The 27,744-nt window shown below is 44.7% G+C and overlaps 2 protein-coding genes and 1 pseudogene across 20 annotated transcripts in view; 1 reads left to right on the forward strand and 2 right to left on the reverse strand.

Moving 5' to 3' along the window:
- LOC149357443 (uncharacterized) overlaps window positions 1-213 on the reverse strand; it is a 41,412-nt pseudogene extending 41,199 nt beyond the window's left edge. Inside the window, exon 1 of the transcript XR_016291825.1 lies at window positions 51-213. The product of XR_016291825.1 is annotated as an uncharacterized LOC149357443 (transcript). The remainder of the gene's footprint in view (window positions 1-50) is intronic.
- LOC149357439 (uncharacterized) overlaps window positions 1-27,744 on the reverse strand; it is a 478,435-nt gene that overhangs the window by 319,491 nt on the left and 131,200 nt on the right. The gene's annotated exons all lie outside the window — the stretch shown is intronic.
- LOC149357444 (uncharacterized) lies at window positions 13,406-26,802 on the forward strand. Of its 2 annotated transcripts, none has more exons than XM_089584674.1 (5): window positions 13,406-13,540; window positions 21,850-22,203; window positions 22,682-22,911; window positions 23,349-23,508; window positions 26,216-26,802. In XM_089584674.1, the coding sequence occupies exons 1-5, from the start codon at window positions 13,504-13,506 to the stop codon at window positions 26,395-26,397; spliced, it is 963 nt and encodes a 320-aa protein (XP_089440800.1). In that variant the 5' UTR covers window positions 13,406-13,503; the 3' UTR covers window positions 26,398-26,802. The 2 variants fall into 2 exon arrangements, with proteins under 2 accessions (XP_089440800.1, XP_089440799.1); XM_089584673.1 differs by lacking the exon at window positions 13,406-13,540 and adding an exon at window positions 13,730-13,809.

Here is a 27,744-nt window from a genome sequence, read left to right on the forward strand (position 1 = left end):
CAAACCATGACACAGTTAGCTGCAACATGCAGCAGCAAAGACTGCGCTACCTCAGCATGTGGCTCTGTAGCTGCGCACGGATGCGGAGCTTGAGTTTCTCGTGCTCCTTGCCTCACTTGAGCAGGAAGCCTGGGCTCGGATGCAACGGGCTCCAAGCTGGGCTTCCCGCCGCCATGGGCGCATCGCAGCAGGTGCTTCACCCACTGCAATGCTCAGCCATTGGCCTGCACACAGAAAGCGCACCCCTTAGCAGACTGCAGTCTCATACGAATGGTGTTGAAACAAAATGAGACTTCTGACAAATTTGTCCACAAATTTCAGACTGTTCCGCAATTAAATGTGCGCCGCAGAATGCTTCTCTCAGCTAAATTGGTGAATTATTCGAGCTCAAATTTCAAACAGAAATGGCATTTGGTCAGCAGAATTGTTTTATGCTGGAGTTGTTTGGGGTACATGCCTGACTGAATTGATAACAAAAAGTCAAATAATCACATCGTCTGCAGCGACAACGAAACAAAACAAGCCGTTATCTGAGCGACTGCACCAGTGGCACCATCTTATTTGTCAGCCGTAGAGATTTGGCAAAAGTGGGGTGCGTTTTGCGAGAGATTTGAAGACGCTCTTTCAACTGCTTTATAAATGATCACAAACAACTTACTTAGGCCAAAACCACTAAATTCAGTCTTTCATAAAGAAGAGTCTTCAAACCTCCCGCAAGCCCCCCACCCCCCTTGCCGAATCTCCACAGCCAACAAAGGAGACTGCACCACCAGTGCAATTGCCCAGATATCGGCTTGTTTTATTTCGTCACCGCCACACACGGTACAAATATCCAAATTTTTTTATTGATTCAGGCAAGTACCTCGAACAGATGTAGCAAAAAACAATTCTTCTGACCAAAATGCTCTTTCTGTACGCAGATTTGAGCTCAAACAATTCACCAGTTTAGCTGAGAAGAGCATTCTACGGGGCGCGTTTAATTGTAAAATGCAGGGACTGAATTACAGCCTTGGTGCCTGAACTAGCCATTTTCTGTTCATCTAAAACGCAATAAGAAAAAGAGACAATCTCCAATGGGCAAGTGATAAGGTACGCACGTTAACAAATAGTACAGACTGGTTGGTTGGTTTATGGGGTTTAACGTCCCAAAGCAACTAAGGCTATGAGAGACGCCGTAGTGGAGGGCTCCGGAAATTTCGACCACCTGGGGTTCTTTAATGTGCACTGACATCGCACAGTACACGGTCCTTTAGAATTTCTCCCCCAAAGAAATTCAACCGCCACGGCCGGGATCGAACCCGAGTCTTTCTGGTTAGCAGCCGAGCACCATAACCACTGAGCCACCGCGGCGGCAAATAGTACAGACTATATTGGCTGTAGCAGCTAAGGCACATCAATACCTAAACAAACAAAAGGTGTTCTGTAGAAATGACAGCAGGTGAATATTTTCGGACAGTATGTGTGGTACTGTTCTCAAGAACAGAAAAGTGCACAAAGACTAAGGTGGAGACAGAACAGGTACTATGAACACATTTCTGTGTGCTTTCATGTTCTCAGAAATGCAACTCCAACTTGCCCAATCAATAAGGCAATGCCAGTTAACATGCAGAAAGCCTTCTCACTCGTAATCACACTGAAAACTAAAGGGCAAGGATGGTGGCGAGGGGGGAGACAAGGAATAAGTAAAGGCAAAAAAAAAATTATTTTTGCCTTAACTTATTCCTTGTCTCCCCTCTCGCCACCACTCCTGCCCTTTATTTTTCAGCGCAGTTGCGAAGGCTTTGCGTACACGTGAGTGCTCACTTAAGAAATGCGAGCTTCAATATAGTTGTTGAAAGTTAGAGCTCGTCCTGTCCACTTCTCTGCTGTGTCCTTGTGTTTTTGCACTTCCATACCTCGTAGTGAAAGCTGGCGTTGTGGCCCCTGAGAATACATGTAAACAAAAGTTTTTCAAAGCAGTTTTTCTGATTTCACAGGATGCCTATGATGTCATCCATTCATGAAGAAAAGCTGAGTACATCCTAGAACTTAATGCACAAGTATGAAATGTGATTTCAAAAGCAATATACCATTTCAAAACACTGCGATACGTGCATGTGGAAGTCATTCCCAGCTGGGGGTAGAGGGCAGCCCACAGACACACATGCAAATACTTCATGGAGTATTTTTCTCATTTCAGAGTACCCATGGAGACGGCTGTTCGTTAACAGTTGGCGAGTACTTTGAAGAAGAGAGTGACAAAGTATGCAATGTTAAGTCATTTCAAAGTAGTAATCTTTTTAAAACTCCACAATGAACATGAGCTGTAAAGCCATACACACCCACAAATGGCACTCTATCTGCTGGGTGTTTCTCCGAATGGCACAAGCTTCTCGTGGAGTCTGACATGCTGTCAACTGCGCTACATTGGCTCACAAATACAGTCGTTCAAACTAGCCAGCCTAGACAGCCCAGCACGAAGTTTTGCTATAGACAGCTCTACATGAAAAGTAGTTCTCAAACAGCAAGATAAGCGAACGCAAGCGATCCATGCACTGTAGCATGCGACAGCACAGATGACACCCCCAGCCACCTCCGCTAAACTCTAGCCTCCGCAGTTCATGAGCACCACTTACCTATAAGTTAGAAATTTATCATGATGCTAGTCTATAGAATTCTTTTGTTAACTCCACTTTCTCAGAAAATTGCTGCTTTCAAGCTTCCTTCATGCTTCAGCATTTATTCAAACTTCTCCATGGATGTCGTTCACCTGCTGCTTATTCATCAGTTTTGACAGTTTTGCTATAGCTCCATATCATCTTTAGGGTTCCGATGTACCATTGGCAGGAAAAGCAAGTGGACCAGACAAATGTCACTAAGGTTTTATTATAAGTCAGCTTAACACTGCACTCGACAAATTCTGAGCACAGTAAGTGTGGCCTGCTACACTTAGCATCTAATGACAGAGAGAACTCATACTATGATGACCAGTTTCGAGAAATAAAACTAACTCTGTGTCAATGGTCTATCCACTTTTTCTGTCTATTGTACAGTCAGGCCGGAATGAAATGCGAACAGAGCATGTCAAGAAAACAAAATATTTTACCTGCCTACTTTCAGCTGAAGTGTACAACTAGCCTGATTCATGTGTCTGGGTAAAGGGCCTACTGAAATGCATAATCGAAAATAGGTTGTAAAGGAATATCTCGCTGCAAAGCAGGAATGTATGTCATATGCGTGTTCGCGTTTCATTCCGGCCTGACTGTACATGCTATCACATTCCCCAATACGATCCTACATGTTCTGTGACAGTTTGCTTGTGCCCAGCCTACTTACCTTACCTTCTACTTTACTAAACAAACTGAAATTTGGCAAGGTTGGTTTTCAGGCTAGAACTTTATCAAGCAGTTATATAACCAGAAAATTTATCTGGGAAGGGAGGGGGGACCATTGCTAATGAAGGGGAAGGGGGGCCTTATTTAACTGATGGCACCTTTCATGGCAGCAGAGGGCTGCTTGTTTGAGACGGTGATACCTGCTCGCATCTAAGTAAGGATGAAAAATGAACTTCTAGGCTCGAAGACTCTGTTCACAGCCTTGCTAGCGTGAAATTTAATCCGAAAAACTACACAGATCCAAAGTATCTGCCGTGAATATGTACACATTCCTCTAAAGTGTCTGACAGTGCCTCAGTAAAGTCCAAAAAATCGTGCAAGTCCGAATTATTGGTCCGAAATATTGGTTGGCTACTATAATCAAATTAGATGAAAATGACATTTTCAAATACTAGCTCAAATATGAATAGGAGCACCCACCGTTGCAAGCTGGCAGTTCTGTGCGGGGAAGAACAGGCACTCAGTTTTTCGTGGCTTCAGGAATTGCCGCAATCACCTTCGAAAAGGCGCTGAAACTTGGGAAGAGGTCTCCCCTTTTCTCTAGTCACGGCCACCTGAGTTGCCGTCCCTTCAATTATTAAGCTGCGCTGCTCTTGCGTGCAGTTTTCGACAAAATTTTATGTCACGAATTTTGGCTATATTGAAACCATTTCACAATTTTTTAACCTGTCTGTGATGTTTATAAGCCAATGAAAAGATGAAGTCAGGATAGCGAGACAATAAGGAGGTTCTGTGAGGACATTAAAGCAGCAATTAAGTAAAAAAGCATCACACTATAATTTTGGGTGCTTGACTGCAGAAGCAGGGAAGAAGCATGGGTGACCAGGGATTTTGAAAATGTGGCATGGATTTCAGAAGTGAATAGTTAAGAAAAGGAAATGGGTACACATAAACAAAACCAACTTCACACTGTACACCAAATAGCATCGTTCAAAGAGCAGAGCTGTCAGGGAAATGAGTGACTGGACGACCGTGTGACAACGAAACTGAACTCATGTGAGTTGTACAACATGAACTAGTGGGCGAGTTGGTCTGACATATCTAGTGAAGCAGCGCAACGGCACAGGGCCAAAGGGGAGAAACACAGCGCTGTGTTTGTCCCTTTCTTCCCTTTGGCCTTGTGCCGTTGCGCTGCTTCACTAGACTAGTCATGTGAGTTACTAATCCTGCACAAAGTTTGCACCAAAATAATCAAAACTGTCCCCAAAAGCCTTCGCTAGTAGCAGAAAGGCATTCAGAAAAACGTTTGCAACACCACACAACAGCTCGCAGCAGATCCTAACCTGATGAAAAGGTGTGCACATGCTACTACACATGAATTTTTCAATACAGTCGTGGGATAAAATGACAATTGATGCACTTGCAATGAGTAAAAGCACGAAAAAGCAAAGAATAAGCCACACAGAAGTGAAGGCAACGCTAAGTGCTTTTTTTTTTATCAATGGTATGGTCACAGTAGAACAGGTACAGCTGGATTGGAAAAATGAACAGCAGTACAACCTCGAAAACTGCAGTGAAATTAAGTGTACAGGATAACCTGGAGGTTCTCATGAAGCTGACAGCACAAAAAGGAACTGCAGAGCTTGGATTCATCAGGACCATGCCTCAGGTCACAGTGTTCGGCCTGTAAAGCACTCTCTGGCTAACAAGGGAACCCCGGTAATAGGCACCCATTTTACTAACCAGATTTAGCTCCATAGAATTTTTGTCTACTTTGTAGGCCAAAATCTGTATTTACAAAAAAATTCTAAAACTCCAGATGAGGTAAAAAAAAAAATAGTGCTCTCAAATGAGCCAACACATGATGACCTCAACCACTACTTCCAAAAGCAAAAAATTCGTACTCAACAGCGTACCAAAAAAAGAGCTGAGTATACTGCAGGTGAGAACAATTAAGTTACAAGACTGCAAAAAGGGGGGAAAGTTTTTATGCATAGCAAATTTTATAGTAATAGCTCCCTCTAAGGTAAACACACTTTGAATTGTAATCAATTTGAGCAAACTGTTGCGATTTTTATGTTGTATATGTCACGCAAATACACATCTGATTCCTGTTTTGCATTGTATATGTGTTGAATTCATGCTACGCCATATTTTAATCCTCTGAAATTTTTCTAAGAATTTGGGTGACAAAATTCAGGCGATATTTTTTTAAATTCTGATATTCAAGTAGAAATAAGGTTATTCAGCAAAAAGTCACATAATAACAGTTTTTTGGGGTTTTGGGTAACTTTTCACAGTAAAAGACAAATACTATACTTTTTGCTCTTACTTTCCTAAACATGGAAGGTGCATAAAGGAGTAAAGACACCTAATTTTGGCGGCATGTTTTATTCTCTACAATGATGGGGAAGACGCCACTATGCATGGATCAACTTGTGGTGTTCACCTATGACTACTAAATAATTTATAATCAAATTTTTCTGTGATGTTGTTTCAGTTTCAACAACTGAAAGATAGCTATGATGTCAAAGTGTGGTTATATGTGATGTCAGGCATGGAAAAACTGTGATATAATCACTGTGTCATTGTTTTAATTCACTACAGTACTGAAGCCAGCCTTCTTCAAGAACTGGAGTGGCAATGAATGTAGAAGCAGTGATTATATTGCAGTTTATTCATGCCTTACTTGACCTATAACCACATTTTGACGTCACAGTCATCGTTCAGGTGTTGAAACCTAAACCGAAAACAGCGTGAGAAATTTATTTGTACTCTAGGAGAATACCACATGGTAATTGATGTATAATAATGCCTTACATAATATTACAAAGAAGAAAACACGCACACAAAAGTAAGGTGTCTATACTGCTTTAAAATACAAGCCACTATAAGTGATAATTATTGCGTGGGACATAAAATGGTACATTTTTTGCTCATTACTTATATAAACGTGAAAGGTGCACTAAAACTGGTTGCCACATCAAATATTCCTTTTTATTTCCCCCATTTTTTACAATTTCCACTTCATTATGATGCCCTGAACAGCACTCTCGTGTCGGCACAAGACCTGCCTGCCTTTGTCGGTATACTGTGACAACATTCATTCAAGGTCACTTGAAGCACACAAGAGCCTTGCAATAGGATGTTGTTAGTGTGGGTATTGCTTGACGCAGTGACGACAACTGGACGTCTGGTCAGTGCCCGTGTCTTGGCCTCTCTTGCCAGTGTTCTATGAAGCAATTACTTTGGTGTTTTCTTTTATGAATTATTTTCAAAACTGCTACCCATTAGGCAAGGAAAATAAATTTGGAAAAGTATGCATTAAAGGCTCTCTAACACTGCATATGCCACATGAAGGAAAGTACAATTAGAGTAGCAGGAAAGAAACTGCTCATTAGTTTATGGTGTAGTAACCTCTGTCCTGCATTATTTCATGTGCACAAAGCAAATTACCCATATATGCTTAAGTTCACAATAATCAGTATCCTGGCAAATGCAAAAGACAGCACAATGACCAGGCCTAGTGAAAGGAAACTAACGTCAGTGATCACTAATAGCCTAATATTTGTCATTTCAGGCAGCAATGGCCTCACAGCCAGTAAAAAGAAAAAAAGAAATGAACACAATGAATACAGGAAAGTACTTAATTAAGAAGTACCTATGGTAAAAAAAAAGATATTTTTTCACATATCAATGAAGACACATATGCAAAATTCCATATCTGTCCTCACTCATTATTGTAGAAAGCTTACAAATTAGTCATGCACACTCAGTTGAATGCCCCGGTACAACAGCATAGTATCTGAAGTGTAGCTTGCACCTGCACTGATGGCAATGCTGTCAAGTGACTATATTCTTGTCTATATATTACCTCACAACAAAACGAGATCCCCAAAGGTAAACGGAACATATCTTAGCACTCTTTTTCACGATGCCACTATGCACTTTTGCTCCTCCAATATTTGGCTACATGCTGTTATTACAGCCTCAAAACTGCAGCAAGGGCCACTCAGACAATGGACTACACCTGCACTTCGGGCAGTGACACGCTAAAATTTCCAATAGTATTGTGGTCGTGGACGCAATAGCAGTACATGCAGCGCAGCAATGAGAACTGAAGGAAACAACTTTCATTTCAACATTCATTTCAGCAATTGCTGAGCATTTAAACTGGAAAAAATTGCAGGATAATCACTGAGAATCGAATCATAGTCTTGTGCATGGCATCTATTGCAGTTCAAGGTAATATACGCAAGAAATCATTAGAGTAACTGTAGCCCATTACACCCAGCTTACCACGTTTGACTCAGAACCCAAAAATGCCAATAACTTTTGTTGTCTACACTGGCAAAAAAACTAGAATCAAATTTCGTCATTATTATGAAAACCACTTTTCAAAATATTTTTCTTAAAGCGAAGTGTCAGCTGCCAGAAATGGCAGAAGACATGCTATAAAGGGCAGTCCGTGTAAAGAATTAATATATTAGGTTAATTTTCTCTTATAAACTGGACATCAAAACAGCTGCTGTACATCGGGTGTGCATGGGCCAATGCCAAGCAGTAGTTAACACCTTTTTCGCCAGGCACCCATTCTAGAACCATCAAAAATATCTGGAAAAATGAAGTTCAAGTGAAAAAGTTAGCCCTCAGAGCGAAGCAACCTAAAAATTTAAAACCTAAATACTACTACATTAGCAGATGACAGAAAGGACTTGAATTTCTGTACTGATTTATAAGTGGTTTGGTTAGATGTGTGCAGCTTTTTCACTTTTAGAAATTTAGAAATTGAATTAATTCTAAATATATACGATAATATTCATAAATCTAGCATATTTTTACATTCTAGCACTGTAGGGGCCAGTAATGACGAAAGGCTGATAGTTTAACTATTCCATTTTATAACTGTGGTTTATGTGGTTGTGGTTTATGGGGTTTAACGTCCCAAAGCAACTGAGGCTATGAGAGACGCCGTAGTGAAGGGCTCCGGAAATTTCGACCACCAGGGGTTCTTTAACGTGCACTGACATCGCACAGTACACGGGCCTCTAGAATTTCTCCTCCAAAGAAATTCCAGCCGCCGCGGCCGGGATCGAACCCGCGTCTTTCGGGTCAGCAGCCGAGCACCATAGCCACTGAGCCACCGCGGCGGCCCATTTTATAACTATTCCATATTTCCATACGTAATACAGCCTTAATAAAGCCAGAGCACACATAAAGCAGCCATAACATATAAGTCTAGCACATTTCTTTGAATGTACGTTACTTCTACACAGAACATTCAACGTTCAGGCATTATTTTCCTGCTCCAGGGTCTAACTGAAAATTGGTTTTGGGGAAAGAAAAGGGTGCAATAACTGTCTAACTTCTCAGTGTATGCCTCCAATGCACCGTGAAGGCTAGAAGCTGAAAATGCCAGTATTATAAGGAAAGGCAAGTACAATTGCTGCGTCTTTCCAAACCATGCCACCCATCAAAAATAATAAAGGAAGGCCATTCAAAAAACAAAAAACAAATAGAGGCACCACAGGTGCAATGCAATAACTTTATTTCCCGCACAAGAAGTCATGCAATATGCCTCACTAAACTGCACTGCTTTACAAAAAAAAAATAAACAAGTGTTCGTGCTATGACAAAATATGATAAAATTTTGCAATATACTCAAACAAGTAAAACTATGCAGATATAAGATTTCATCACTGCTCAAGCAAGGTGAAAATCCTAATTGATCCATCTGGTTTAAGGAACAAGGTTTGGTTTGGTTTATGGGGTTTAATGTCCCAAAGCGACTAAGGCTATGAGAGACGCCGTAGTGAAGGGCTCCGGAAATTTCGACCACCTGGGGTTCTTTAACGTGCACTGACATCGCACAGTACACGGGCCTCTAGAATTTCTTCTCCAAAGAAATTCTAGCCGCCGCGGCCGGGATCGAACCCGCGTCTTTTGGGTCAGCAGCCGAGCACCATAACCGCTGAGCCACCGCGGCGGCTTAAGGAACAAGTTCACACTTTATATACTAACTGGAACCATTTAACAGGAATAAACTGGGAACTTCTTCCCTAGAACAGTTTTACCAGTCAGAATTCTCACCTAAGCAGGAGATTTTCAAAGCAACATCTTCTAGCAGCAGCAAAGAAAACAGCAGCGGAAAAAACACCAAACACAAAATCCACGCATAACTCCAAGAAAAGCGTGTTACGTGTTTATACACACCGCGCATACACGCCGCGGCAGGCAAAAGAGAGGGGCTTTGCTTTTCTTCTTTGGCTATTTGCTTACGTGTAATGAACCGCATTGAATAAATACATCCCTTTAAAAGGCGTACGAATTGCAAACTTGAAGCCCAAGGCTGCAAGTTTGCAAAGAAACCAGTAGCCTTCAACATAGTCAAGACGGACAGGCAAGGGAGCTTTTATCTACTCACGATAGGAAACGCAACCGAAACCGACATACATCACGACGTCGTATTAACTATTTCATAGATCGGAGCGTAATTATCGTGGTCGACGATCAGTGTACAAGATTTTCTTATTTTTTAGCACACCTCTGTCTTCCAGAGTATTGGAGCGTATTCTACGCTGGCAGAACGCGCTCCAACAGATAACGCGCGCAAGAAATGCCACAACAAACCTAAGGGCCCAGCTGCAGTCGCGCGCCGGGCACTGCGCCGATTTTTGCTCTTTCCTTCACGCGGAGAGGGCGAAGCGGAACCGCACTGCCAAATCTGGCACCCTAGCGCCATGGCCTTGTTTGGAAATAGCTGCGAAAAAGGATGCGGAGGAGATTTCCTTCCTTGCCGGGGTGTGAGGGGCGAGGCGCGCCCGCCGGAGCACTGCAGCGAAGCCTACCCCATCTCGGGACAGCCACCCAACACATGCGGAGGAACCAACATGCCGCTAGTACGCGAGCGGACGTGTTAGCTCACACAAACGCTCGTGTACTAGTGCGCAGCGAGACTTTGGTCGCTCGCGTGTCAAACGCTCGACAAGCAACAGCTTTCACACCAGACGCGAACCCATGAGAGAAAGCCAGCGCTTAGCTTGGAGGATGATGGTTCAAAAGCTGGCACCAGCGCAACAGCAGCAGCAAGCGCGGCACAAACGGCGCGGCATTTTGAGTAGCGTCTCTCTACGCGCTGGCGTGCGCGCGTTTTCACCAGCAGCGGGCCGTAATCAGTGGTACACAGTTAATGTAGCGGTACTTTACCTTTCTGGCGACTGCTGATGACAAACTCCACCACGGCTTACGACCGCCGAATTCACCCATTGTGAGCCCAGCGAGGCCCGAAGGGAGAGACTGAGAAGCAGAGAGCGAGAGAAGCGACGCGCGTTCTCTAGCGCCCTCTTTCGCATGTGGTAAAAAAATGCATGTAGTTTTTGTTTCGGTTTCGGGCCTCAAATGCTTCCTTAGTGTATGTGCGCGTTTGTCCTTCGTTCACGGTTTTAGGTTGAAATACACTCTTGCACAAAGCAGACGCATGCCAGGAAGAGACGAAGCTGGTAATTACCAAATGAGTACTGTGGCTCTTAGAGAGTAAATGAGTGAGTCTGTACTGCCGTAAGATTGCCCGAAGCCCAGAGGTCGCCGCAGGAATTGAAATTAAGGGGGAGTGTTGAGGATAGAGGAGAAGCGCATGTTAGTTTTAATTTTTAATCGTGGCGTTCCTGTGTCGTGTAGGAATAGCAACGTTTATTGCTCCAACACTCATATCAAATATGACAAAGGGAAATCACTGCTGCGGCCTATAAATGAGGATCGTTTCCAGTTCCCTTCCCTAACTCTTCCAGAAGAGTTACAGTACCCCGACCGGGAACAGAACAAAACGATGGGTTGACAAAATGAAAAATTTGTTTTCAAAGGATGACATAAATCTCAAAAGAAAGTTTTCGATTATATATGGGAAAGTATAGGCGAGATAGAGATAGGTCGATAGTTCATATCATCTTTTTAGCTCATCTGGGAAAAGTGCAGTGTGTGGAAAACCATTTCACATGAAAATCAGAACATCAGACAGTGCCTCGAAGTTCCTTTAGAGCAAATTTGCTCACAAGAAGTCAATACCAGGAGGTTTATTTCGCTTAAAGCTAATGATTATATCATGCAGTTCTTGTTTTGTAATTATGGCTAAAAAGGCGGACACAGAGTTTGATTCTTTAAAGTGTATTGGTATCTCTGACTGGAAGATACTTTCTCGGAGGCCAGGGCAAAAAAAAAATCTACTAAACGTAACACCGACTTCGATGGAATCTCCCGGAAAGAAAGAAAGCGGGGAGGTGTTTCCATAAGTTTTGCCACGAAGAAGAAATTTATTCAATTCTCGCCGTGCGAAACCCGACATGGTTTATGGGGACATAACCTCCCAAAGTGACTCAGGCTATGAGGAACACCGCAGTGAATGTCTCCTGAAATTTCGACCTCCTGGGGATCTTTAACGTACACAGACATCGTACAGTACACGGGCCTCTAGAACTTCGCCTCTATCGAAATTCGACCTCCGCGGCTGGGATTCAACCCGCGTCTTTCGGGTCAGCAGCCAAGCACCATAACCACTGAGCCATCGCGGCGGCGCGAAACACGCCAGTAAACTGCAAAACCTTGCCATAAAATTGGACTGCTTTAGAGGGAGAAAAAAAATTGAAATGAGCAATTCAACGTTCCAATAGAAAAATGAAAGGCGCAACAAATAGCCACAATGAACATTTTGCAGTGACACCAAAGGCAGCCCTTAATTAGTCGACATATAACTGCTTTAGGCTTTTACAAATACGCTTTAACGATACTATCGCGATCAAAAGTTTACGGGACGCGTGTTCACGGAAAAAAATCATTGTAGCTCTGCTTCGCGATGCAGTCGTGCGTTATTGTTACCAGCGGATAGAGCATCCAGTTCCCTTATACTTTACATATTTCAGGAGACCGGATTACGTGACTGCGCCGCAATAATTTTGGAACGAAAAGCGCCCCTTCTAGCATGCAAAGCTGAAGGTCAAATTACGCTTGGATTTGACCTCTAGCTGGAGGCTCGCCGCAGATATGGCTGTAACGTCACACCACGTGGCTAGTCGCCACTCGTTCCGCCGCTGCGCCGACCGCCACTCAGACCGCTCGCTCTCGATAGTTGTGTCGCGTGTCTAACCACGTGATTCACTCTTGCTGAATTAAAGTCAACGCTCGCCGGTCACCGGGACGAGTTCCTCGAGGAGCCGGGTAGGTTCTAGTGATCCCTACGACAGAGAGCGTCACGAAACCGCGTTGGCTAGAGAAAGTTGCGAAAGCGGGCTCGTGGATTTGATGAAACCGATGAAGAACGGGAGGTACGTTTGGAGAAGCAGCGGCACAGGCAACGCAACGGTCTCCCTGAGGCGCGCCAAGTACAGAAGCCGCGCTGGTCAGTAAGGAGAGCCGAACCTCGTTTATTGCCAAAGCTGGGTGCCTTTTTATAGGCATGCTTAACGTGAGGGAAGGGGGGAAGAGAGGGAGAGAGAGCGGCGATAACGGCTACCGCAAAGGAACGAAAGGGTGCGCGCCGGTGACGCGCGCGCAGCTAAATTCACTGAAGCATATGCCACAAATCGACACTTTTAATTGGGCTTGCAGCGAGTTGCGGGCGTACGCATGCTACAAACCGTAGCGTGCGCGCGCTACGGACACGTTGCGGGATGCGTTGACAAGATGGCGGCGCCCTGCTTGCCCGCTTCGGAATAAATGCATGTCGCCTGAGGATTCTTCGACACGATAGCTCGCTCAAATGGTAGCAGTTCGCGTTTGTTTCACACACTCTCGCCTTCGCTTAGTATATCCGATAACTAGCCCCTGTTTTTCAGATAATTTGGCGATTTTCAAGCTCTTAGGCCTAACATTGAAGGACTATGGCCTAACTAAATGCAGTGTTTATTCCTCGCAGGAACGACACCTGGCGCAGCAGTTCTCTAGCTTATAGTCACTTGTCACATTTTTTTCGATTTGCATAGTTTTTCACCTTGGAATAAAAAAGGCTCGCAACGCACCCACCCTCGTTATCAGTAATTACGGATGAAAATTTCTTCAACCCAGCGTTGATGTGCTTTGACTTCTTGTCACTAGATGGCAATACTGTTTACACGCGCCCCCTCTGCGCACCCCTGAGGGACGCTAGGGCACGGCCAACTAAAAGTGTCGTGAAGGCTGCCACTACACAGAAGGGCAGCGGATGTTGCCATCTCCGCGGGCGTCGACATCGGCCACTGGTTCGGTTACTTTTCGCTCCGGCTTAGCTCAGCCGAGTTGAGCCAAAGCCATATTTTTTTTTCGCACAGTCGCGTCCCGTAAGCGTTTGATCTAGAGCAGGGGTTCTCAAACTGGGTTCCGCGGAACACAGGGGTTCCGCGGGCTGTCTTCTTGTGTTCCGCGAGAACCGTCACCGGCTCTGACCCGGCAGCTGATATGAGACTGGCTCTGAGTGCTACTGAGCCACGCTTTGACTTGCTCTTAAAAGGGAAGCCTGAAATATTCTCAGGTAGGCTTCACAGAAATATACAATTTTAGTAATTCTGTGTGTACAGCTGCTGATCAGTGCAAATCTGTGTAGCATAGGCTGTAGTGTCACAATTCTGTAGCTTTTACATAGCTATGTGTGTCAATGTGTGTAGAATGAAAGAACCCCGCAGTCGGTGAGGCCAAGGAAAGCGCAGGTTTTTAAAAAAATTTTGGTTCTTGCTATAGATCAGAATTAGTGCTTTAATCATTTTGGAAAGAAAGGTATTAACTACAAAGCAGGGTGTCGAACCGGAACTGAACCCGAACCCTAAACCGGAACCGAACCCGAATTTTCGCTCGGAACCGGAACCGAACCGAACCCGTATTTTTTTCGCCATCTTGGAACTGAACCCGAACCGGAACGATTCAAAGGAACCGTTCCGAACCGGTTCGGGACCCGGTTCAGCCCCACTTTTTTTGCATCCCGGCATGCGTCTTGTTTTCCGACAAAATGAGATGATTTATCGCATAGATTTACCCACCCGTAGCTGTCTACGCTGGGAAGTGCGAAAATGGTACCCAGTATATACGACAGCAAACTTACAGGAGGAAAGAAGCCTGGAAAGAAGCCTAATTGACGCTTCTGTAATGTACTACCGCCAGTTCTAAACACTTGTACGTCAGGTTTATGTGAAATCTTGAGTTATTACTCCTCCCCTTTTACATATTTGCGTAAATCTTTAATCAAAATGTTAGGACTGCTCTATCTCATTAAAGTACTATAGACATCAAACTTTTGCTTGCGTGCTTTTTTATTTCAAACGATGCGTTAGACATTGGTGTACATGGAGCACCGCGTGGTATTCACCAACTCATAATAAATAATTTATATTTAAATTTTTTCTTGACGCGGTTTCGGTTTCACCAACATAACGATGGCTGTGACGTGTAGTGAAAATTAGGTCACGTGAGGTGCTATAAAACGGCAATATAACTGCTGATATTGCGTTCGTTGTAATTATAGGTATTGAAGCCGGCTGATTAAAGTGCTACAGTGAGTAAAAACAACGTATCAGCGTTTGCATTAGTTTTCCCGTGCCTCACGTGAATTAATGTTGAACTCACGTCACAGCCATCATTCGGTTGATGAAATCAAAACAGCATGGGAGAAAAAATTATTTTCTAAATTATTTAGTGGCAGTAGGCGAATACCACACGGTGATCTATGTATTCTAATATCTATTGCGTCATTTGAAAGGAGAAAGAACGTAATAAAACTGGGTGTCTATAGTCATTTTAGTGCCGATTGAGAATGCCTTCCTTTTCTTTGCGTCATTTCCCACAAATAGACGAAATATTAGCGCGAGGACCCAACAATGTTACGATGGTGGTTTTTGAGGAAAGTAAATGGCGCAGTCTATCTCACTTCTTGATGGACACCTGAACCGCACCGTAAGAGAGGGGGGAAGGTGGGAGTGAAAGAAAAATGAACAGGCGCAGTAGGGGTGGGCTCCGGAATAATTTCTACCAGCTGGGGATCCTTAAAGGACAACTGCATAGGTTTTAGAAATCGACGAGCTTAAAAGGGTCGAATGTGTGAAACTTCCAGGTAAAGTATATGCGAAGTCCTTTTGGCCTAGCATTTGAAACGGAGACGTAACCGCCAATTAAAATTGCTACGGCCTTCAAGCTTCTCCGCAGCGCACATCGCTAAGTGGGGGACGCATGATGACGTCATCGAAAGTATCCGTACATTTCCAACGCATAAACGCCTGCTTTGAATGAAAAAAAAACAACGCCAGCGAAGTCAAAGTCCGCCATACGTTGTTTGGCAGCCACGAGGCACGGCAGGGCGTGGCTGACGGCAGGGGTAATTTGAAATCATACCTTCCGTGACGTCACAGTGAACTTCCCAGCACTCCTCCATTGCTTTGAAGGGAAGTGCAAACTTTAATCGTTAATTACGTCACTATTTTAAATGGTAGTGTAAAAAACTTAGCATGTTTTACCTGCAGCCTATATAGATTTGAATCCTTGAGTATCGCGAAATTCTCAAAAAGTGGCGCAGTTGCCCTTTAACGAGCACTGACATCGCGCAGCACACGGTGCCTTTTGCGTTTCGCCTCCATCGAAACCTGGCCGCCGGGGCCCAGTTCGAATCCGGGTACACCGAATAAGTAACCGAGCGCCCTAACCACTGAGCAACCGCAGTGGGTAGTGCAACATTTACTTTTGTAGGCGCTCATTGTCTTAAACAGCAAGCTCTAAATAAAACCCCTCAAGATGGGTCTGTAGGGCAATAAAGAAAAAAAAATGGCTCAATGGTTGTGGAGCTCGGCTGCTGATTCCAAAAATACAAAACCCAGCGGGCTCTGTCGCACGTCGAAAATCCCCAGTTGGTCTCCGTTAATCCGGAGCATATATTATTCTTACACCGTGATCCGGAGCCCTCCACTACACCGTCTGTCATATAGCCCCAATGTCTACTCGATACGTTAAACCTGAAATATTACTACAAGTATTACCAAAAGAAGGATGTATAAATTGGATCGGCTTCTTTTTTTTTAGAATCAGCATATTCTTGTTTGCGCGCGACGGAAATAAGCCACGAAAGGCGGGTTCTTGGAAACGGTGATGTACTAATAACCAAAAAATTAAATACCGATTACACAAAAGGGCAATGCGGGAATACTGGCGCTCGCTGGTATGCGATAGTGATTATGCCCAGAAAGATGCTACTGCGATGAAATGTAACTGCGATGATGTGATTTCGTTATGCCGATTCGCTGAAATCATTCTGCTTCTAAGAAAAAATTGCTGCAAGCCGCCAGCGGGCGGGTCCATCCGCTGTTCTCGCACTGCTCGATCTTTAATTCTCTGTCTGGCGACTTATATCTACTTCTCGCAGTCATACTTCCCGTTCTTAGTGTCCGACACGACAGGCTTATGATTGTTAATGTTTTTTTCGTAGAACGCTTGGGCGACTGAATACGTTGAGCCTTCACAACAATCTACCTCGGCTTATCAGGTACAGGTGGGTGATGGGGGGTGGGAAGATGGGTGACAGTTTTTGAAGGTACATTTTTACCAATGAAAACCCTAATGTGCACCACCAGAGTGTGCATCAAGGATGGAGGCTACACGCACGCAGCGCGGTTATTTTTGGGAAAGGAGGCTATACTACTAACGCAGTAAAAAGAACAACTAAAAGAGTATGCATAGTCTAGGCTATGGCTCCGAGAGGGATTCGTACGAATGGCGGCGCGACAGAAAACTCTGTTTACAGATGCTTTAGGCTATTCGGCAATCTTGTAGGCTTCTTTTTATGGTTATTGCATGGAATATTTGGAACCTCTCTGACCCTCCTCATGCCTTACTTGACCGCGTCGAATTCAGCGATCTCGGCGTAAGGCCTCATGCCACCATAACTCCTTGCCTCCGCCCGGACATGATAATTCCAGACGGTGCACTCGTCATGAAAGGGGAACCAGTCAGGAGGTTGAACTTGCGCAGCATATTCCTCCTGCGTTAAAGTGCACTGTTGCCTGAACAGTTACCTCGTTGAACGCGGCTGTTTTGCGTCCTATGAACACGAAGAGTTCGCACGGAATTCCGGAGTTTTTCATCGCAGACATAAATGTTATAATGAAATGTATGATGTCAATGGGTTTTTTTAAGAGACTGCTTAAGTATGTCCCAAAAGAATACAGCATCACGACAAAAATATCATTTTATTGCTGAAATTGTTTTTCGTTGCTCGCACAGGTAGAAATGCACTGACTACGGCAAAAACGCCCCTTTGGCGCGAAGGTACGCCCTAATATGTAAGGTCCATGAGTGAAGGATGAAAAAGGTTTTCGTGGTCGATTGAAACTACAGTCGAGTCCACTTATAACGAACCTGACGGTCACGCGGGTTCCATTCGTTATATCTGGTGTTCGTAGCAAGTGGATTCTTCGTACAACAGCCAAAAATGCTAAGGCCGCTAAAAGTGGCAATTATTTCATATAAAGCTGCGTTATGCGTGCCTACTTGTGCAAAGCAGAGCCTGTCGCGGCTCTTTCCACGCTATGTAGGGCGGTCACTTAATCCTCGTCGAGACCTTGCTGCATGCCAACTATCAAATTTAGGAACGGGGTATAACTAATCAAGGATGAAGTGCGCATGACAACTGGTGGCAGGTTGGCCACATAAATGAGATTCCTGGCAGTAGGGAGAGCTCACACTTGGTGTTCAACGTCTCCGTGAGAGCAGGCGCTTCTGCGATTTTGTGGTCCGCTGGAACGTAGTTATCCAAGGAAACATCTGGTCGGCTATGGATCAACGAAGCGTTGCCAGAAATCTGCATGCGTCTGGTCACGCCCGTCTTCGAGCTTCTTGTGTCGTTTCTGGGCTGAGGCAGCGACGAAGTAGCGCAGCGCTTGTGGTGCAGAATGCATCCGTTGCACTGTCCGCAATATGACAATGCCTGCTCATTGTAGTAGCGCAAAAGATGGTGACGATAGTGACGACTGGGTAGGCTATTCATACCACGTGACTGGTGTGGCCAGCAAGCATTTCAGAATTATCTAATCGCTGCTGTTAATTCATCGGCTACCATGGCCAGTAGCTTCGCTTTTGACGATGCCCCTTTCTCACGCGCACCGCGCTTCTTCTACTCGGGATGCTTTGCCAAGAAATCCTGCCAAGGATGCCAAGAAAGCCTGACTCCTTATCTACCAAATTCATAGAAGGTGAAGCAATACACTCATGTGCTTCCAGCCTGATCCCATTGGCCTCGACCAACTCCCTACAAATGCAAACAGGGTTATTAAACAGGACGCTTGTCTTATCTATTGATAGAAGCAATCGTTGCATTCGCTGCAATGCAAAGCCAAGTTGTACGACACCGCTACTTTTTTGACCCATAAGTGATGTCCGAACAAATGCTCATTGCTTCCCCACTTAGAAAGACAAGTCTCCTGTTTAATCACCTTAAGTGGAATTTGTAGGGAGATGGTGGGGGCCTTTATGATCAGGAACAAAGCAGGTGAGTGCCGCCGCGGTGGCTCAGCGGTTATGGTGCTCGGCTGCTGTCCCGAAAGACGCGGGTTCGATCCCGGCCGCGGCGGCTAGAATTTCTTTGGAGGAGAAATTCTAGAGCCCCGTGTACTGGGCGATGTCAGTGCACGTTAAAGAACCCCTGGTGGTCGAAATTTCCGGAGCCCTCCACTACGGCGTCTCTCATAGCCTTAGTCGCTTTGGGACGTTAAACCTCATAAACCAAACCAAACCAAAGCAGGTGAGCGTGTTGATTCACCATACATCAGTTTTGTAGATAAGGAGTTAGGCTTTCTTGGCAACTGTGTGAGGCCCAGAAGATAGGTGAGTGCCGTCTACTATGGAATATAGTCTTCGAATTTCGTTGAAAAAGATCTCATGACTCGACTATGATGTGCATGCGCAGTATGGGTTTTTAGTTTTAATCTTTCCTCTTCTGTTTTTTAGATTGTTCACTGTGCCCTGCGCCTTCATATACTTTTCCGAGAATGTAATAACCAGTTGTTAGTCAGCGTCTGTGTCGTCTCCAGACTTCCTTTCGTCCTGTTTACTGCGCTGCTTAAGCATGAACCTTTACCAACTAGCTCAGTTTTATGTTCTCGTAAACAAATTTTTGCATTTTTTCTTTGTAATCTTTGCTTTTTATTTTATTTTTTATAGCAATGTGCAAGAAAAAAGAAAACGTATAGCAAGGTTGACTGAAAGCCATCTGCGTTCTATTTTTTTTTGTCCTGAACCCGTTTGAACCCGTTTGAACCGGTTCGAGACGGTCCGAACCAGTTCGAACCGGAACGGAATAGCCCTCTGGAGCCGAACCCGGAACTGAACCCGAAAGGCGTGAACCCGAACCCGAACCGAACCCGAAAAAATGGCGGTTCGACACCCTGCTACAAAGTAGAAGGAAAAACAACACTCCTATAGGAGGTATTCACATGACGTCATCCGCAAGGGGCGCTAGCGGCCGGCGCGGCATTCGCCATGTTGGTGGTCGCGCGCGCGGCCGCCGCAGCCAGCGGCAGCGTTTGAATAGCTGGTGATGGGTGAAATGTGAGTGTATTTCGCGTCTCGCCGCACGTAATTTCTGTCCGACCCGTGCCGCCGCGTGACTGAGTGAATATTCCGTGAACTGTGCGAAGCAGAAAAGAGCGGGCACGCTCAGAAGGTTCTACTTTGTGAAAAGGTCGACCCCCCGTAGGAATGCGGAGGCACCGGCATGGTGTGCGACGTATACAAGACTGCTGCCGCGCGTTGAATTCACCGGTATCGAGGCCCACCTTGTGCACGGCTTAAGTTTGCTGGCAGGCCAAGGAATTAAAGGATATAAACCTATGAGAGGGTGCAATTACTTGACAAGCGGGTGAGTCCAAGAGTCGTGCTGTGGGTGCCGACGGCCGAAGTGCCGTTTTTGAAGAGGTGAGTAATTCGAAGGGTCTGTTCACTTAGCTGTAGCTTAACTTGTCATCTCTACCTGCTGAAAGTGGCGTGTTACAACTGAATCTAGCGGAATGGCTGCACACTGCGTAGCTGCGAAAACGGTCTTGTGCATACGAAGCAGCGCTATGTAGCTATACAATCAAAACTGCAAAACATTCTCGCTGTGTCTGCCGTTCGTGCTGCGAGCGCATGGCAGTATTTGTTTGGCCGTTCTGTCGGGTAAATAAGGCAGCTATAACGCTTTGCCTTTCTGCTGAAAGACCGTACGTCTGAGAAGCGTCAGCAGTTCGCGGACTACAGCTAGGCGCTTGAATTATCAATTTCTGCGGTGGCAGTTCTGGAATTTCGGTAATTAATCATGCTGTTTATCCACGATGTGCCCTGCATGACTAGCTGACAGTTATCAACTGATATTAAAAGCTGCAAGTCGTGTACGTTCTTGCGTGCAGCGCAGCCAGCCAGTTTTGCTGCCGAGTTGAGGCAGCTCGGTTATATTACGGCGCAGAAGAATTCTGCTGCAAACTTCATGCACAATACGCGCTCCACAAAGATAAGTGGTCGCTGACGTATTCAACAACGTACAAATATGTTACGGATCATTAACAGTTCAGGCCGGGTACCTCACGGCGCACTGTGACACTGCGCGAGCTGGCCTGAAACGACCGCAAACATGGCGCGCCTGCCGCGACGACGCTCGCGCCGTCTGGTAACGCGGCCTCAGTGAATACCTCCTATAGTGGGAACCGAACCCACGACCTGTGAATATCGTGTCCGTTGCTTTTCCGAGAGCTACATCAACGACTGTCCAACCTGCTACTTGTTTGGGTATTAATGCTGCCTGTAAACAAACCTTAAGAGTGTTACCAGTGCCACCCTTCTCCTTAGCAGTGGACATGGAACGTCTTGTGTTACTGCCAGCTTCATGTAGAGCGTGATCGACAGAGAGGGCGGAAACTGCGAGAACCCTCTTATGCTGCCTATGGCTTCAAGACTGCCAGAATTGAGACCCTCGTTAGCTATTAGCAGGGAACTGAAAGAAGGGTGGTGCTGGTGAACACTCTCGAGGTTTGTTTACAGGCAACATTAATACCCTAAAGAGTAGCAAGAGCCGTTGATGTGGCTCAGTTGGAAGAGCACTCAACGTGATATTCGGAGGTCGTGGGTTTGGTTCCCACCACTGGCGTGTTGTTTTTCCTTCTACTTTGTGGTTAATTACCTTTGTTTCCAAAATGATTACAGCACTAATTCTGGTCAATAGCAAAAACCAAAATTTAAAAAGAAATCCCCTACGCTTTCCTTGGCCTTGCCAACTGTTGGTTTGTTTCATTCATGTTTCATAACGAGCCCCTCATTTCCCTTTCACTTCCCCGCTAAAAGCGTGTGTAGAACTGATTCTAGGTTACCTGCTTTTTTTTTCTATATTATGAGTTTTGGTATTTAGTCATTTAGCTTTCAGTTTATATTACTCTGAAAGTTGACAAGTAAAGGCTACTTACTGTACTGTCATTTAAGCCAGTATTTTTTAGTATCTAGGTTTTTTGTATTCCTTGCAAGATGACAAAGCATTTGGTGATATTTTGATTTTGCACTGTTTAATGTTTATTAGATAACTACGATCTGGCAAGAAAGAAGGAACTACAAGCTACGCTGACATCTGACCTGGGTTCTGAACCTGAAAATGTGCGGCAGAAAAGGAAGAGGAGGCCAGTGCAACGCCTGATTTCTTCAGATGAAAGTGACAGTGAAGGAAACACTTATGATGTGCCTTTTGCAGACTTGCCACATCCAAGCCCTATTTTTGTTCCGCAGCCACCGCCGCCGAAAATAGCCAAATCCAAGGAGCATGCCTTATCTCCACTAGCGACTACAGCTTCTTCAATCAGACGGTCTCCTGCGACCACCTTGCAGCAACCTACCGAAGACAGTCAAGCACCCCAGCAAGGCAAATCACATAGAAACTGTGAGTGCTGCAGTCATTATTCATAAATTATGTGATAATGTGCACATCATATGATCATAATACCATTGCAAATCTGATAACTTGCTTGCCTTAGCAGCAGGAGTGTTTATCACAATTGCATATATGCAGAATGATAGCATCATGGAGGTTCATTTCAAGGCAGTCTTGAGAGCACAGTAGATAAACAGATGTAACTTAATACATAATAAACTTACATCTGCAGTGGCATATTTTTGACGTAGTATGTGTCAGGGCATTGCTTTAAAGTTACAATGTGCTTCTCAACAAAGAATGTTTGCTTAATGATAATGATCAGGCAGCCCCTAATTTTCATAATTTGTCACTGCAGTGTTTGTGTTCCTTAACTCTTTACAGGCATTCTGAGCACTTTAGAAATTCGCTTAGCAAATATTAATGAGCTTCCAGTGATGGTAATGTTCTGTTTTTCTAATGGAGATTTGGTGTTCACATCTTTTAGCATTGCAGCTGAAGACCATCAGAATGCTGAAGGAAATGAAAGTCTTGATGAATGAGCAGCTGAAAATACTTAAGAACCTACAGAACACCATCGTGCTGCATTTGCAGCCATCGACAGCAGCAGCAGAACCCGTGGATAGCACTGTTCTCGACTTGCTTCCTCTTTCAACGCACTCAAGACTTGAACAACTTGAGCAGCACCTCTGTGTTGCAAAAAAGAGATCTGACCTAGTGAGTGCAGCATTGAAATTATTGTAAATGATGTTCCTAACCATTTATAACTCAGATGAACAACTGTTAAGTATTGCAAAGTCACAGTGGCATTTGAACTTGAATGTGTAGTCAGTAGTTCTATACTGCAATAGTTTATTACAAGCTTCCTTGGTTTTAGAAGCATGGTCCATGATGAAAAAGGGGGGGCCGCAAACAAAACGGAGACAAGGAAAGGAGACAACAGGGCGCTCGTCCTCTTGTCTTCTTTCCTTGTCTCCGTTTTGTTTGCGGCCCCCGCCCCCCTTTTTCATCATAAGCAGCTTCCAACTCATCCAACCTTCCATTCCGTAGAAGCATAGTGCTAGAGTCATTAGCCTTTAGGTTTTTTTGCAATTATTAAGTACCCTTTCTTTTTGTTGTCACTATTTCACCATTGTGCACGTTTCTATTTTAAGGTGGCACACCTCTCACTCATAGGGGGATCATCACTTAAAGATGCCTTACGTCAGGTTATGAAAAAGTGCATTTGTGACAGCTTGGCACGAGACTTCTCGCTGACCGGAAGAAAAGGGAAGCGGTCATTTATTGGCCTTCAGCTGCTTCTTGTCATAACAGGTACTCTTTGCTCTACTTTTATTTATGTGCTCTGGGCAAATGTTTAATATTTCCCAGTCTGTCGGCTCAGAATTTTAACAACCACAGTCTACTCATGCATCTGTACACAAAACTATTTGGCATGTCAGTTATTACTGGCACAAAACCTTGTGAGTTGTTTACATAGCTCTGTTATCTAATCTGTGGCATCTTGTTGTGAAGAATGAGTCTGTACATTGCAGCTTGCTAGTATAAAAAGAGAAAACAAATGAAGTTAGAATGTGTTCTCATAGGGCTTACCTGCATTTATTGATAGCAGCCTTGGGGTCTAGGTCGTCTGGTCTTTCATGTATCCAAAAAAAATATAAGGAATCTTTTTTCGTGTGAAACAAACGTGCCTAGAGCATGTCTACATGCTGTTTATGTTGCTTTATTGCATCTGCCAAAAATCATGCTAGAAATGTGCAGGGCACTTCACATGAGGCATGCCAATTAGTTCTGTATGTAGGGATGTCACACTGCACACTGTCTTCCTTTTAGCAAATGCACTCGCCTCATGTTGGCTGCCACTGCTTTACCAGAATGATCACAAACTTTCTACCTAAGTGCATGTACAGTCATGGGCGTCCGGAGGGGGGGGGGGGCAAGGGGGGGCGGCTGCACCCCCCTGGAAAATCACTCACTCGAACCGTGAGTGATGTCCGCACGCCAGGGGCGGTGGTGCGCTCAGCCAAAAGGGTAAAAGCAGCCCCGCTTCCACGCTTTGGGTCACATCTGCGAAATGCCGCGTCCGGGCGGGCGTCGTTCCGCCGTTTTCAAACCACGCCATCGTTAGCTCTACTAAAAGGCGACCTTGTCAGACATACAGCGGCATCGGCGAGCATGTGTTTGAGCCTTCTTACGATCGGTGTCTGTTTCTTTGATCTCTAGAGAGATAGCGGCACGGAGGCAGACAGTGCACAGAGCATCTTGTTTTCGCCTTCGTCGCTCGCTATAATCAGGATACGTTCGTACGCCGGCCACCGATGAATTCTTCAAGGACAAATCAGCCGTATCCACCCCCGCTTTGTCGGGCTGCTCAGGGTCAAGCGGGCGGTGGGTTGGCGCCGCAGCCGCCGCTCGCTGTCTCCTCCGATCCACGGGAGAGCGCAGTTCGGTAGAAGCGCCGCTTTCAGAATCTTCGGCAAAGGGGATTAGCTGCTTTTGTTCACGGCGACGCAGTCTCCAGAGGCGCCCCCACACCAGCGTTTCTTGCGTCTTCTCCGAAAACCAGCGCCTTTGGTCAACGCAGACCGATGGCGCCTGCCTGGCTCGCCTGTAACCTCTGGCTGGGTCTCAAATCACAACAGCGCCCATGTACTGTGCGTGTCAGTGCACGGTAAAGAGACCCAGACCCAGGTGGTCGACATTATCCGGAACTCTGTACTACTCCGTCCCTCATAGCCTGATGCGTTTTGGGGCTCTGAACCCCATAAAAACACAACAACAAATTTTCCGACCGGAGTGGCGAGTGTTCCTTCCCCTCGGAAGTCGCGCGGCGTTCCTTTCACCCCCCAAAGTGCGCATTCGGGGATATTGCGGCAAGTAAGCCCTTGCACGTGTGCGCGCCTCTGTGTTTGTGCTTCAGTGTTTTTAGTGGCCGGTTGTCAACGAAGGTCAGAACAACCAAGACAGCGGACGAGAAAACGACGAGCGGCGAGCAGTGTGTGTGCGGTTGCTCGACTGTGCGGACGCGCGAGCAAAATGGAGCGAGGTGTATGAAGCGGCGAGCGTGCATTTATCTTGTAAAGAAGTTTTTGTTGTATATATAGTTGTCTTTTGTTTTCAACGTACGCGTTCAACCGTTTTTCCATTCAATGTGTATGATGAGTATGCACCGAGAGCGTGTAGTGAAGCACAGAAATGAATTTATCGCCCGTGTAATTACACAATTCGCCCAGAAAAATCCGAGGCGCCTACAGTTGCTGTTCAAGGAAGACTGACTGAGTGACTGTAGTTGCGTGTTTGTGAACATATTGTGCTGTGTGCTGGTCATCAATCCGGGTGAGTCGAGAACCCGTATGCAGCAAGACTGAGCACTTCTCCACGAAGTGATAGTATCTTTTTGTATTTTTTATTAATTTTAATTGTTTTTTCGTTGATAAACTTTAATGTATCTCTCCTAGCCGCGCTTTAATTTGCTGTTTGTAATTTTTCTTTCATGTGCGTATTTTACTTATTTTTTTATTCATATATAAATAAATAAAATTACTCCGCAAATAGTGCCTTTTTGCTACGAATATACGCCCCCCCCCTCCGGCGCCAACAACCAATGGGGCCCCTCCCTGCAAAAAATTCTGCGGACGCCCTTGTGTACAGTTGCTGTTATATTTGCTACAAGCATGCAAAACCAGGTTCACCTTATAGTGTTCCAAAATAGGCGCGTTATTGATGAAAAATTTTCATGAAAAAAAATTGTACACAGTATGTTTTGCTGCCATTGAGCAGTATAGGCATATTGTGGACAGAAAACACCATTCTGAGCACTCAGTAAGTAGCTTTGATATTAGAGTAAAATAAATTGTTTGTTTCTGACTGTTTCTTAACGCTTAACATTTATGAATAGTATGTTTTTTTTGAAAGTGGCCAAAATTGGACCATTGTAATACTCAACTGTGCAAGTATTTGTAATGGAGTGCAAGTACTCCAGAGGTCTCTGGAAGCAATTAAATTGTGCTATTTCTTGCAGAGACACTTCGAAGCTCATTTCCGAAAGCAACGGACTGCCAGATTCAAATGTGCGTAGCAGACTGGCTGCGGTATGCTCCTTCTAGATGCAAAAAGCGGTATGAAATTTTTTTCAGTTTTTTTCTTTTTCATAGCTCCTTACAGCAAATTAAGATAAATGCTAGCGTTTGCACATTTCTTTAGTGTTCTACCACACTGTATGGTTTCACAAATTCTGCCTCTCTGTCGTTGCTTTTTCTTAAGAATAGTTCTAGGGCTTATTGCCTTCACCTTATAATCATTTGTATGCAGTAAAGTTTAATAATTTAAACTTCAGAGGCTGGAAAAAAATATCTGAATTATTTGAAGTTTTAATTATCCAATAAGCTAAAAAAATTTACAAGAACTGCTTGCATCAAAATATATTTATTTGGTAAAAGACTTGGAAATGGTCACCTGCTGGAGAACAGCATGACAATAGCAATTTTTTGCATTTGCATTTATGCTGTGTCGTGCGCACACTATGGAGAGCATGAGTGCAAAACTGCTCTAAAATGGTGCAAGTCTCCTTGGCATTGTTCCTATAGTGCAAGACGGTAGTGGTGGTTCCCTCTCACAAGGAGCTTCACCTAGTTTGAGGAGGCTTGACTGCACAGTGTCGGTGTAATGAAAGAACCGCGCGGGTGGAAGCAAGGGAAATAATCAATGCCACCAACACGGCTGTCGGTGAGCATCCAAAATGGCATGCAGCTAGGCTTGGTTGGCTTGCTGATGCGCAGCCAGCAGCCGAAGCTATTAAAAGTGAAGCCGAAATTAAGTGTTTGGCATACTTTGGGTCAGAATTAAGGCCATCCATTTGTCACTCTTGCTGTTGTGCATATGTCAGAGATGCATAGTCATCTCTGCAGAATGCAGTTCATGATTGAAAAAAGCCATTTTCACAAACAGTTCTGTGTGAATAATACCTAAATGCGACCTGCTTTTGGGATCCCATTGGGATTAATCATTGCGAGACCTGTAATGCCTGAATTGGCAAGCATTCGAGACATAGTAGATGGGTGTTGGCTGTGGGGCAGTGCTGACAATTTGAATTACTCGGATATTTGAATTAATGGGGGTTGAAATAATGAGCTTTTACTGTAGTTGCATGTCTTGAAGGTCATGCGGAGCAGAGAGGAGGCAGCCGCCGCATTGCTTGTCATGGCACTGGCTAATTAATGAGCTTCCACTATATGCTGCTTACCCACTTGCCACACAGCATGAAGAAGTAATTGCTTGTGAATGGTCTGCATAAGTAAAAGAGAAGTCGAGAAGTCATGCTGTTTTATATTAAGACAAACTTTTCGCGAAGCAGACGTTTCATGACAGGCTGTTTAAAAGAATGACAGAGTGTATGTTGTTCTCGTTCAAACAACAAATAGAGGCTATTCGTGTTTTCTTTTCTCTTGCTGTCACCTCTTTGCGGCATTCATGTTGGACCAAAAGAACCCAAGCTGCAAGCTCATTTAAGCCATGCACCAGACTGAAGGGTGTGTGCATACTTCCTAAAGG

This window comes from Amblyomma mixtum, chromosome 3, assembly GCF_055824585.1.
Source record: "Amblyomma mixtum isolate Tamu chromosome 3, ASM5582458v1, whole genome shotgun sequence".
NCBI classification, from domain to species: domain Eukaryota; kingdom Metazoa; phylum Arthropoda; class Arachnida; order Ixodida; family Ixodidae; genus Amblyomma; species Amblyomma mixtum.